Source organism: Salarias fasciatus, chromosome 22, assembly GCF_902148845.1.
Source record: "Salarias fasciatus chromosome 22, fSalaFa1.1, whole genome shotgun sequence".
In the NCBI taxonomy this organism is placed as follows: domain Eukaryota; kingdom Metazoa; phylum Chordata; class Actinopteri; order Blenniiformes; family Blenniidae; genus Salarias; species Salarias fasciatus.
The window spans coordinates 22879405-22892975 of NC_043765.1; the positions used below are offsets into that span (position 1 = coordinate 22879405).

General features: G+C 43.4%; 1 protein-coding gene across 3 annotated transcripts in view; it reads right to left on the bottom strand.

The window, feature by feature from the left end:
* Window positions 1–11163: 11163 nt before the first annotated feature.
* The window catches only part of trappc9 (trafficking protein particle complex subunit 9), a 210913-nt gene continuing 208505 nt past the window's right edge, over window positions 11164–13571 (bottom strand). For all 3 annotated transcript variants that reach the window (XM_030120460.1, XM_030120459.1, XM_030120458.1), the window contains 2 exons: window positions 11991–12214; window positions 11164–11904 (listed from right to left, as the gene is read on the bottom strand). In XM_030120460.1, the coding sequence (XP_029976320.1) occupies window positions 11725–11904; window positions 11991–12214 (404 nt within the window). In that variant the 3' untranslated portion in view covers window positions 11164–11724. The remainder of the gene's footprint in view (window positions 11905–11990; window positions 12215–13571) is intronic.

The following is a 13571-nucleotide window of genomic DNA, read 5'->3' on the forward strand; positions in this document are numbered from 1 at the left end:
CGATGTCCAGTTTGCACCAGTTTTGTTTAACTGTGCTTGATTTGAAACATTTCAAGGTGGATATGAAGGGATTATCTCCCAGCATGCAACAGGTCGAACCCAAAGGTGGACGCATGCAGACATCTCCTGCGATCTGCTTGTTTAACAGCAGTATGCTTTGTGTTCAGATGACATCCTCTGTGGAAGTTTATCGACCGGGAATCGTCGGGGGATTTGTGTTTGTCCACAGAGTCGGTGGTGAAGCTTCCTGTTTGACTGTTTTTCCATCATTTTCCGTTTAAATCAATCATGAATGAGCGGACAACAGAGGGAGATCAGCTTTGACATGAAGAAAGAAATAGGGAACGAAAAAGTTTTCGCTTTCAAACCTGAATTTTATGAACATTTTATGTTGAACTCAAAGCTCTCCGTATTAAAACTGCCTCACTGAGACCTGAAAATATTGAATCCCACGAAGTCATTTATTATACAAGTGTTGCCTTTGACAGTTTTACATAAAGCTTTTTTTCAGACGGAGCGGATCTCCTGTGGTCGGTTCAGTTCTGACTAAATAAATGATATTCTTCTATGTCCAATCTTTTGATTTAATGTTATTTTTAACCAGGAATATTGTTCTTTTGTAGATTTTCTGATAATCTCAGTCAAACCTGCCACACACAGACATACACACACACACACACTCCACTGTACTGTACACACATTCTTATGTAAAGTCCTGGACTTGTGTGAGTCATGCTGTGCTCCGATGGTCCAGTGCTTGTTGTGATGAGTGTACACTGTGCAGCAGCAGCTGTCCTGAAGGAAACAACGCTCACATTTACAACAGTCCTGGAATAATAACACAAACAGATTTTTAGATGAAGATCAATGGCTTGAATTAAGCAGATATCTGGGGCTGTTCTTCCAAAGTGAGACATCAGGAGAACGTGTCTATTTGAACTGACTTTAGGCCTCCGCAGAATTTCACTGACTGGATCTTCAATTTATTGTGAAATTAGCTTTGTTCAATTTTAACGCATTGTCTTGAATATCGCACAACGCAACATTTGAAATGTGTATTAACTGTTTGTTTTCATTGCATTTAATCTTTGAATAAACTCTACATCACTTTGATCAACATGAGTTGATTTTAAAGGTGTTTCATCAGTAAACTTAGCCTTGACTACTCTCCGGTCATTGGTCCCATTTCCACCTCATTCTAATATTCTGATCTCAGTAATTTCATGTTGGTTTGTTTTTGTTTTTGTTCCAGGGGAAAATTGGACAATAAATCCATAGAGTTCAGATAAAGCTCTTCTTCCTGCTGCCGACAGGGATCTGAACAGAGCACAGAGAGTCATGAATCCCAAACCAGAAATGTGAAAATGAATGGATGATCGTACATTTCCTTCCTGGTACTTTGAGATTTTCATGGAAAAAGTTAGCTGTAAGGTAATCTATGTACTATTAATGCATTTATAATGCAAATGACCTTTTTAAACCACTAACTGTATGATGTTTAAGTGCAGGTATAGATTTGCTCAAACAAGTGAAAGCTTTTTTTTTTTTTTTTCATCTGCACTCAAGCTGCGCTACATTTGGTTTATTATTGCATTTTGATGTCGTTTCCCTTCTTCAAAGCTTTTAAAGGTTTCCCACAAAGAACACAAGGGATGTTTTTCTCCCTCCCTCTTCCGGCTAATTTTAGCTTTGCAATGAAACGCAGCAGAAAGTCCATCTTGTCGGAGAGAGCACACCGGATCCGGCACCGGGACGTCAACCGCATCCATTCCTGATTCTAAACAGGTCCCGCTAATCAGCGGCGTCTGGATGTTGCAGTCTGGCTATATTTAGCTCCACGTTCTCACGTCTCGAGTTCCTGCTCAGCCCACCTACAAGAACTTCGAGACGCGTTTCTGGAGCCGCTCTGAGAGGAAAGTTTAATTATGGCAACGCTCAGATTAGTCTCCATAGCGATGACACCGAACTGGCTGTGGCATTGCTCAGCGAGTCGCAACGACACTCAGAGAATCTTCTCCGAGAGGGAAACAAGTGGGGTTAACCCTTAAAATGTTCCCTCAGCTGACTTGTAAGCTGGGACCGGATCCAACGACCCGCCGCCCTGAACAGGATAGATGGACGGATGGACGGATATTCCCTGACCTCTCTATACCAATAGTCTCAACCTTGGGTGCACGATACTGGAGAAACTGGATTTGTACTTGTCCAAGAAATCCATTTGAATTCGCTCTCTGGGTTTTAGCGCAGACCTGTCCCGGCCCAAAATGACAAGTTACTGATAAGAGGTCTGCAGGTTCTCAAAGCCAATCTGAGGGGTTTTCAAGAGAAACGACTGGAAACTCACCAATTCAAACACACAACCGGAAGCAGGTTTGTGATCAGCTGAAGACGTGTGAAGTGAAAATGCATCCATGTTTTTGGATTGTGGGAACAGAGCAGACGGATATAAACCCGATACACACTTTTAAATATGCACAAGCTTCAAATGTGCAAAAGGAGCTATTAAAAACTGAAGCGAGTCTGAATAACGTGACCAAAAAAAAAAAAAAAAAAAAAAAAAAACCATTAGATTTTTCTTCTGCTCACACAGGATGACGGAACAGGTGGAAATGTGTCAGTCAGCAGGGCGTCGGCGAAGAGGAAAGTACAGATTCGGTTCACCAGATGGGACTGCAGATGGATCTATGTGACAGTTAAATACAAACACACACACTTCGACTTTCTACCTGCAGCCCATCCTGGCTTGTCGGGTCGAATGTGGAAGCATCACCACAGTTTATAAAGTCAATTTTTGACTGTAAACCTTTTGTATAAAACTCAAAGCTGAAAAAAACTGAGGTAATAAAAAGTCGGTGAGATGCACAACCTTCTTTTTTGAAATTTTTTTTGGACATATTGTGTTAATTGTTGAGCTGGGAAAAATAACATTTAAATGTCAGCGAACCAACTTTTACTCACAGATCTGGAGCAGTTTCATCCATTTAAAATGATCTGTCTACAGGAAAAAAGATGAAAGAGTTTTCTGGATGAAGAGTATAGTTTTCACCGACATAACCCCACCCAAAATTCTGCTCGGCTTTATTTATCTTAATAACGGTAAAAATGTGATAAGGTACATACATAACTCAAACAGTGTCATTCGTTTATCCTAAACCAGAAGAGGAAAAATTAGATTTGACTTGGATGGTTACTCTAAACAAATATTTTTGGATCATTTTTAAATGACGGGGCAACTGAAAAATAGAAATACATTCATGTTCATTTCCTTTAACCGTCTCCTCCCTACAAAAATGCGGCGAGGCCTCTAATGTGAAACATCGACTCCGGCTTGCTGGACCCTTTCACTATCGATTTTTGGGGTCATCAAAGCGTTACCACAACTGCATTGATTTTCTGAGACCATCCCTCCTCTAAAGACACCTTATCGGCCGTGAAATAGGCCTCATTGTCATAGTGATCTCATTACTGGGGAAAAAAACGACATGTTGTGAGGCTAAAGAAGCCATTAGGAGCAGGAGGGCGAGGAGGAGATGGATGACTTGGAGAAACCTCACAGTTTAGCACAGAATACAACAAACTGAGGGTTAACAAGTTCAAGAACTACAACTGTTACATAACAATAGCCATGCATTAATCATGGTTACCATGGCAACTAAACGGACCAATTTTAATGTAAACGCCGATGTTTGATCGGTGATGGATCGTTTTTCCGGCCACCTCTGACAGATAAAAGGACCGTAATTAAAACTCTGCAGAGCTTCGTTTTGGATCCTATTCAGCCGACCCGAATCGATCTCCAGGGATAAAGAGGCGGGACATACCTGCACCAGGAACAACCGACATAACGCGGCGGGTCCAAGATGTTTTCCATGGATACCGCTGAGGATGGGTCATCGTTAGTATACGTGTCCTCTTGACACAAAATCTGTAATCTACAGTGAAAAGAATCCTTAGAAATCTTCAACACACCAATAGAAGACGATGGAACAACTGTGTGTGCAGATTGAGGCTTTTTTTCTCCAAACTGTGACCAGTCTGTCTCTTCATCTTCTTAATTTTCCATGCAGAGATTCTTCATCTGCATCATTTATTTTGCTCAATGGACAGTGGTGATGAACTGTGTCGATGCACGGCTGCTAAAATTGTACAGTCGGATCTCTTTGCCATGAAGCCAAACATAACTAACTGTACCCCTAAAAAGACACAGTGAGTCCATTCCCACGCCTCCCTCAGATTCTGAAGAGTCTCATTATCTACTGTTCAACAACCTCGCAGCAGGCAAAGCCTCGTGTCCCACCTGTGACCTTTGACCCCTGAAGAGGGTTCAAGAGGGTTCGAGACCACGTTGGGGGTCAGTGACCTCAAAGGAGGAAAAATCACTGCTTTCCTTGAATCTTTATGGGAATCATTCCTGCTGCCCTCTCTTACCCGGTAGGGTCGTAGCTGGTTGATTCATATCAGAAGTGTTCGTCAAACCAAGCATCGACCGAGCCACTATGTAGATATTCAGCGATCATCGCCCAACCAGAGCACAGACACACGGACACGTCATCCTGGGATTATTTTCACATTCAGTCCATTTTTTTCCAGCGTCGCAGCGATTACAGGTGAATAATTCGCCGCAGAGGGTTGGTCGGACGAGGTGAGAAAACGGCATTTTTCCATTTCACGGGGGCTTTAACGGGGGAGAGGCTCGTGCGTTATCCGCAGCCGCACGTCTGCACTGTAGAGTTCAGGTTGGGTTTACTTCATATTTACCAGCTCGGGTGCTGCAGCAGATAGCGCGTTAATTAAGTCAGGAAGTCACAGTGGATCAGTAAATATGCTGCGGCTGAGGATTCCTCCGCCAGGTCTTCTTTTTTCCTTCTTCTTCTGTTCGTCTCTCTCTCGCTGCAGTGCTTCGGGCGTGAGAGCGAAGGAGCGAGTGCAGGTGTCAAAGCTCTCGTCTTTCTTCTGCACACACCTTAATCCCCCCCCCTCCTCACCCTCCCGGCTCCGCGGCCCCTCCTCGCTCCCCTGTCGACATCATTTCCACATCAAGGTTGCAGATATGTGCGAACGGACGAGACTTAACCACACGGCATTGTGAGAGAAGAGAAAGGCTTTTTTTAATTGAACTCTGGCTTCTTCAGGAGTCGTTTGCATGAATGTTTTCATACGGAATGCCGCAGCGCTCGTCTTCCTGGGGATTTCTTCACCTCTCAGCCAAAAGGCTCCCGTTTGCTCCCGGGTGGAAGATCCTCCACATGCCTGGGAGGGCAGGCGGCGCAGGCTGATTGTTGGCTTGATTACAATCAGAACTGCAGGTACACCGCCAGCTAATTAAGCTCGGTGGCTAATAACGCTCATATCTGATAAGAGACCTCATTTAAACACCAGAGACGAGACGCTCCTCAGCCGTGGGACGATGGTGTCAAAGTTTAGAATAATGATATTCATTCAAATCTACATTAGAGGAACCACGTGAATAGAAAGCTTATTTTGCAGACTAAATACTTTCTCTCCCGGAGTGTCTTCAGGTTATGAAATATGACTCCGCTGTCATGGCTGATTGTTGGTTATCTGAACACCAACAGCCACCATCTTCCTACATCTAAGCAGAGCGGGTGGCCTTTCAGTCTCAGATGCTGGAGATTCATTTTATTCTTGTTTACCTTTGGTACTGAATGTCAAAATGCTTCCAAATGCCATGAGAGTACCATGAGCGGCTTCAGGGTGAACCTAATGTGACCTTCGCTCAGCCTTTTATTGCACATGTCTAACTGTTCGGTGTTTTTGGCACAGCTTAATGCTTTCTAGGTTAAATTCACAACAGGTGCTTGCTCCCCGACCGAGAAACTTCCTGCTTCTCTCAGAATTGGTGTTTAAACAGTCTTCGGCATCACGCTGCTCACGTTTAAAACATCATGAGACCAAGACCACACCCAATGACTGATCAGTGGGCTTCAGTGTCGAAGGCTTCAGACAAGAAGTTCTCAGATGGACAGAGTATCACCAGCAGGTTGGACAGAGATACAGGGAGACCGGAGTGAGACACAGAAAATGGACGACCTTTGGTCGGCATGCTGGAAGACCTGCAGAGTAACAGACCTCACCACCAGGCACAGGCTTCATCGTCTCGATGGAACAGTGTGAGTTTACACAGGACGACGGAGCAGAGGGCCTCAGAGCTGAAAGTCCTTTATCTTAGATGAACGAGACGCCAAGCAGAGCGCTGTGCAGACGGACCGCTGGTGGTGGAGGAGTTACAGCATGGCCAGGTGTATCTAGTCATAACACTTTGAGAAACATTAGTTCAGTCATTGAGATCTTGCACGAACAGCCCAGGCTTCATTTCATCTTCATGGATCACAAAACTCCAGCTCATCGAGGTGAAATCTCAGTGAAATCATCAGAGAACAACTGCTGGGGACTCAGTACATCAAACTGAGTGACCTGCACTCTCTCCTGACCTGAACCCCAGAGAAGACCTCTGGGATCAGCCGGGCTGCCGCAGAGAGGCTCATAACTCGATGACCTGAGGGCCGCCCTTCAAGAAGAGTTTGACGCCACGCCTCAGCAGACAATAAGCCCCCTTGTCAACAGCAGGAGACGTCCTGTCAAGCTGTAATTGATGCTGGAGGGCGAATGGCAAGTTATTGAGACGGCAACATTTTTTTTGTTGTGGTGTACCCTCCACTCTGGCCGGATTTTATTTCTGACATTCAGACATTTTCCTTGAATTTCACCTGAAAGCCAAATATCCCCAACTTTATCGTCAAGCTGATAATCAGCTATTATTAGCTTATATGTTTACGGTAAAATGTCAACGTTTCCAAACTTAAACACAAAGCCTGGTCTTTGTAGGATGTTGCTGCTCTGAAGTTTCCTTCCTGTGCCGTGAGCGACCCCAGAAACAAGTGAGAATAAGACGAATGCGGCCGCCGCACGGGAAAAGGATGGCACTCTTTAAATTGGCGCTCATCTTCGTAAATCACGCTGGTAAGACTGAGTAAACTCGTTTGAAGGGGGTCAGAGTGAGGTTGAGAAAACAATATGCGCGGACTCTCATTAGCATATTAAAGTGCGCCGCTCTCGGCTGGCCCGTCCGCTCCTGCAGCCGAGGGCGAGCGCTTGAAACGAAACCAGCTTTTTATCGCTGAAGCCGACGGAAAGTTTCCACATTCCCGTACACACACAATCCATTTTTAACTAAATAAAGGGATAAACAGGCTAATAAGCGTGAAGGGCATGACTTTGAGAGTGTTTGCATTTCGTGAATAACTGATCAACTGGCACAGTTACGACTAGTGAGCTTCAAATGTGACCTTCCGGCGGGAAAATGCCGTGAAATCCAGACTAAAAACCCAACTCGTCGTCTCTGCTCAGGCCTCATTTACACAACAATGTTTCAAGAGTAAACAAATCGTGTTTCATTTCACAAAAGCTTTATGTTAAATTGATATGTTTGAACACGAATGGATGCAGAAATCCATCTTCTGACGGACAATGAGCAACTTGCCAGGATGGAGTGTAAATTGTGTGCTTTCGTACTTTTTATACAACTCATTTCTTTGACTTTACATACAATCAGTGGAGAGTAGCGTAAAATCATCGGTCTTTACTAAAACTGTATTCTTTCTTTGTATTCTTTGCAGGTGAGGAGAGTAATAAAGAAAAAAAGCTTCCCAAACAGAGGAACTGGAGCTTCACTCTGAGCTGGAAGCATCTAAAGTTTAAACAAACATGTCAAAGTTTGATCAATAACACAATCAAACAGATTAACTCCTGCTCTTTGTCTTCATTCCTACCAGCTGAAGCAGACAGCCTCTTATCACCATCCTCTCTGCTCCTTCGCCTTCATATCACTGACAAACTGATTTAAAAGGTTTTCTAAGTATTAATAGAAGTTTTGGAAACGTAAATTTGCCAGCTTAATCTTTCAGAACTTCTCCAGAATGGACGACCTGGATTTAGAACTGTGGCCGTAGATCAAAATTTTGAATGATGAACTATGAACTGAACTGGTTTGTGAACTGACCTTTAAAATATTTCACGTAGAAACTGAACTTTCCCAACACTGTTAATGATACGGGTTCATTTTCCATCTTCAGATTCAGCTGCACCGTCGACGATGCTGTTCCAGAGCCATCTGTGAAGACCAAAGTTTGCTTTTTTTCTGGCATTTTACGTGCTCTGCCAGTCAAATACTATAATAATTGAGTTTTTTTTCCCCTGTGGCAGCATTCTGTTGTCATACGGTGATGTCTAGTGGTCCCAGATATGTACTGGTATAACTTTTTTTAAAATATACAGTAAGTTTTCTTTAATCTAAGTCACATAAGTACCAAACAACGTGGCTTATAGTCCAGAAATATGCTAATAAGATGTCATGTTGGGTTCATAGAGAGGGAATTAACCTCTGACCTCTGTATGTACCCATCAGGTAAACACATGGCGAACATCAAAGCTCTGTTCTGTTTGCAAGGAAAGTTGAAGCCACAATGCTTTTAGATCAGTACGTATGCAGATGACACTGGATTAATTATTGGGAGCCATGCTATGTTAACGTCATTTCACCGACTTCTTTATTGTTACAGTGATCGTAACAGAAATTTATAACACTACAAAAACAGAATCAAGATGCTAAAGTTTAACATATAAACTCACCTGGAACAAAATGTCTTCTTTGACAGAGAGTGTAGATGGGTTATTTCTGCTGGAGATTAAAGTGGAAAGCATTGTTTTTTTTCACACCTCAGTTTCACATTCCCGTCTCGTCAGAATCTCAGAAAACCTGTGATCATCACAGGTGTCTTAATTTTTTTTTTATTTTTGTCACACAATACAGACACAGAAAGGAACCGAAGACAGGACGTAAACCAATAGAAGGAGTGGGATAGCTTTATTGATGATGGTCTTGTGAGAGTTTTGTGGAAGTTAAGAACGTTATGCGTTGTATGTACTGTATAAATGACAACCAGGTTTTGTCAAAGGAGTCATAGTCATCACTGGAGAATATTGTTTCCAGGTTATGAAGTCTGGTAAGTAGATTTAACCATTTCATTTCGGGAAATTTTGCCCTTCTTTCGAATTTAACGTCACAGTTTTTCAGGCGATGGTCAATAATACTTTTATCAATAATGAGACAGATGTAATATTGATTTATCATCTAGTAGTAGAAAAACTGTTGGGCAGACAGGGATACTGAGGCTGAGTACCTCTCAGAGCTTGTTTATGACCTCTGACCACAGGGTTTGGGTGTGTTTACGAAGCCATAATATGTGGAAATAATATCCAACAGATGCCAGGCAGTAAATACAATTTGGGGTTTCTAAGTTGTGAGACGTGTTGGATTTTACACTGGATGAGTTGTGTCATGAAATCAAAAGTCACGGAGGAGGGAATAGTTACAAATAGTGCGTCAGTCAAAGTCTGATGGAGTTTCTTTATCTTCAGATCATTTATTTCGGTGTTGATGAGGATCTGTGGTTGAATTCTAGTAGTTTGGAATATTTGTGAAAACGTTTTTGAGAGGGCACTTATGGAAGTGGAGACGTTCAAGAACCATATTTTTCTCTGATATTTCATAATTTTCATACATTGATAGTGAGTTTTTTCTGTACTTTCTTAGGTGAGTTCAAGGAGAACTAGTTCCACTGTTACAGTAACGATCTGGACACAAGGCAGCATTCAGCAAGAAAAACAAGATGAATATATAACAAATCAAAGATTACAAAACAAATTGCACAATGACTGATTAAACAGTAGTTGTTTATAACACATAGGGTGGTGATGTCCATCTCGGCAGATCATCTTTTATTTCTTGTGGCAGTTGTGTGGTTAAGTCTGAGGAGTCCGTTAAAATTTGGGGAGCAATATTAATTCCAAGATATTTGATGGATTTACGTGTTTTCTAGCATCTCATCTATGTATTGGCAGGTTGTGGGCCTTCGTCCCGTTGATGGAAAAGCCAGACACATCACTATGTGTATTAATCAACTTCTGGACGTCTGCAAGTGAGTTTGAGGGGTTTGTGATGCAAAGTGAAACATCGTCTGCATATAAACACATTTTGTGGTGACGAAAGTGTTTGAACTGACAGCTTCATTCAGGCAGTTCAGCAGCATCAGTCTGGCTCGTTCCGCTGGGAATGCCGGTCGACCCTTCTCCTTAAACACTGTCGGCACAGTGGATGAGACCTGCGCCGGGTGACGATGATGGATTTGAGATCAGTTTGAAATCTCTGTCTCCAGGCCATCCGCACTTATCCGCGTGCTCCCATGACAACTCTCGTAAATGACTCAGCAGCAATAAACACATGCTAGCAGGCTTGACTCAGCACTGACGAAAGATACGCTAAAACATACACTTCCTGTTAGCTGACCAATCGGAAGGCAGCAGTAGCCTTAAAGAGTCAGTTTTGCAAACATCCATAACCCTCCTCCATCTCTTCAGAATCTCAGAATTGCAATTTTCAATATAACTTTAAAAAAATCCATGTATTTGTCTAAAAAAAATTGAATATTGTGATATTTCTCAATTTTTCATGGTCTTTAATATGATGGAATGCATATGGGACATAAAAAAAGGCTTGAGATCTTTAAAATTATTCACTGTAGTTTTTAGTAATTGGCCTCAAAAAAAAAATTTAGTAAAAATGCATCACAGGCTGATGCTTGTCCCCCTGATGAGTTACCGAAACTGCTTCCTAAAGTCTAGTTTCTCCATCATCCGGTTAGTTATATTCATACACAAGGCTGCGTGAAATATGACAAATTTAACTAAATTAGTGTTAATTATTGCCAAGTATTGATGATGTTTTAACAAAAAATAAATCATCGGAAGACTCTGTTACAAAAAAAAAAAAGGATCTGTTAAATGTGCTGCAGTATTTTACACTTCAATAATTAATGTCATTGTTACTCAAGGTGTTCAGTCACTCTCCCGAGGATAAATTAAAAGTTAAAAATGAGCCGGCAGTGTTTTCCTCGGCAATCACGGTTTATGGATTTTAAAAAGTGTAAATGTCAGATTTGAGCTCCCTCCTTCCCAAAAAAAAAAAAAAAAAGGAAGCGGTAAGTCGTCTCTGGACGAACGAGAGCGAGTAAAAAAATCTGCTCACACAAAAAAACGCACAGGACTATAAATGTGTCCGAATGGAGGAAAGAGTTTGTTGATTGGATGTTTATTTACAGAAACGGTGTGTCACACGCAGAATTCCTCAATGATGCAGTGAGCTGCTGCGGAGGCGAGTGGAAAGTCTCAACGGACTGAAAGAAAAATGCATTTTATATATGGCACTTTATCACAAAAAAAAAAAAAATACCCAACTGAACATGACAAAATGCATGAAAACTGTGCAAAGACAAAGCTAATCTCAGCTTCCTTCAGGGGTAACTTCAACGCTTGGGCTGGATTAGCCAACTGGGAACAGCAGCTTTCTATCAAACTAGCAGTTTCAAAGATAAACTGGTTGACTCTTAAACATGTTCATACCAACCTCAGAATCAAAAAAATAACAAAATCTTTAAGTTCTACCAGCGTTAGCAGATTTTGTGTCTCGTGTTTGGCACAAACAAAAATGCTGATTCTACTAGCTTGAGTGGATTTTAGCTCTTTAGCACTTTGTTATCTCCTTCATTTTGCCTCAAACGTCCAGTGTATTTGGCTGAATATATTTACACGTATTTCAAATGCAGTCTGTTGTATTTACACACACAAACGATAAAAACCCCCCCGGGTCTAGGCCCCGGCCTGCAGCGGGGGGTCCAGGGCTCTGACGTGGACGCTGGGCAGGGTGAACCAGGCCAGCGGCAGCTCCCGTCCGGCGCTGTCGTCCTGGAACTTGATGTTCAGGTAGAAGTCTCCGGTGTAGAGGAAGAGCAGGGCGCCCTCGCACACCGAGCTCTCTCTGGGTTTCACCTGCAGGCAGAAAACACGGAAAACAGAATCTGTGTTTATCAAGGAACTCGCCATATGGATCTGGAATCCGGACGGTTCGGACTCACCGTGTCGATGTAGAAGGTGTTGGAGCCGATGAAGGTGACCGCCTCCTCCAGCTCGTAGTTCTGGACGCCGTTCTGGAAGTCCTGGTAGGGCACCACGGTCAGCGCCAGCGGCCCCACCGGGTTCTTGCTCAGGTTGGTCAGCTTCACCTCCAGCGTCACGGCGTCGCCCACGCTGCAGTCGGCGACCACGTCGCAGTCGCACGGCTTCCCGTTCACCAGCACGTCTGGACCAGAGAGAGGAGACGGGCGGCGTTAGCGAGGACGGCGACGGCGAGAAACCGGGGAGCTGAAATGTGAGGCGTCCCATTTGTATTCATCCGCACTGGGGCGTTAATGGCCGATCATACTGTTCCTGCCGGGGGATCAATGGGCTTTGTTTGTCCTAAAATACATTTTATTGACATCGGCGGAGAGAGCCGGAGCCGCGGGTATTAAACTGAATTCCCTCCTGTTAATCTCATGCATGACTAATTTCAGTCTTGAAGGGGGACGAATGAGATTGCTGGAACAATCCCAGAGTGACACACACGCTCACACACACAGAACAAGTTCAATTCATTTCAGATAATGCCGCACCTATTTGGCGGCGGCGCAGAGAGGGGGGGGAGAGAGAGAGAGAGAGAGAGAGAGAGAGAGAGAGAGAGAGAGAGAGAGAGAGAGAGACAGGCTGCGGTTTGATTGGAGCTCAGTCAGCTGGATCATCAGAACACAAGACACATAAGAATAAAACCACCAGAGTAACGCCGCTCCGGAAAAAGGACAGCGGCATGAACACGCGTCCAAACTGGCCACAACGTTTCTATAATGTCACGCCCGCGGCTCTGACAAACAGCGTCAAGGTCAGTCTATGTCGAGGCATCACATCGATGGAGTTGTTCTGCGACACGCCGAGAAGCCCTCCCGAATCTGGAGCTACACGCTAAATTCACACTGATCCGCTCCGAGTTCCGGTTTGCACCGTAAACAAACAAAATGAAACAGCTGGGTGTTTATTTATCGCAAATCAAACTGCAAATGTTTCAATCACCGTCCAAATGTGCCAGGAGATTCACACTATTTCACGACAAACCCTCCTGAACCCCAACGCCCCCTGGTGTTCAGGTGGTGAATTTATTGAAAAGGCCGAGGAAACAGACTAAAGAAGGAGAATCACTCAGTCGTGAGTGGAAGAGCCGGAGTTCTTTGGCATGTGGTGAGTGATGGGAGGGGTGGGGGTGGGGGTGGGCGGCTTTCACGGTCAGCGAGTGATCTCCGCCACCCGGGGGTGAAATACAGGAAGGTGACATTCAGCTCTATATCACACACGCTTCACTCCATACACACGAGCCACACTCCATTTGTTTTCTTGAAATCATATTTGGTAACTTGAGCATTTCTTTCCATTTCTTCTAACGACACTGATCAGAGCGCCTGCCTTCACAACGCCATGACCTCTGCAAAAATAAACCTTGTTCATCAAAAAAATTGTATTTTTCTAATCTCAGTCTTTTCACATTGAAAGTTTTCTGTCACAAACAGCGTAATTTCGCAAAATTCTAGAAAATGATGATTTTTTTTGGTGTAAAATTTGGATTTAATGTG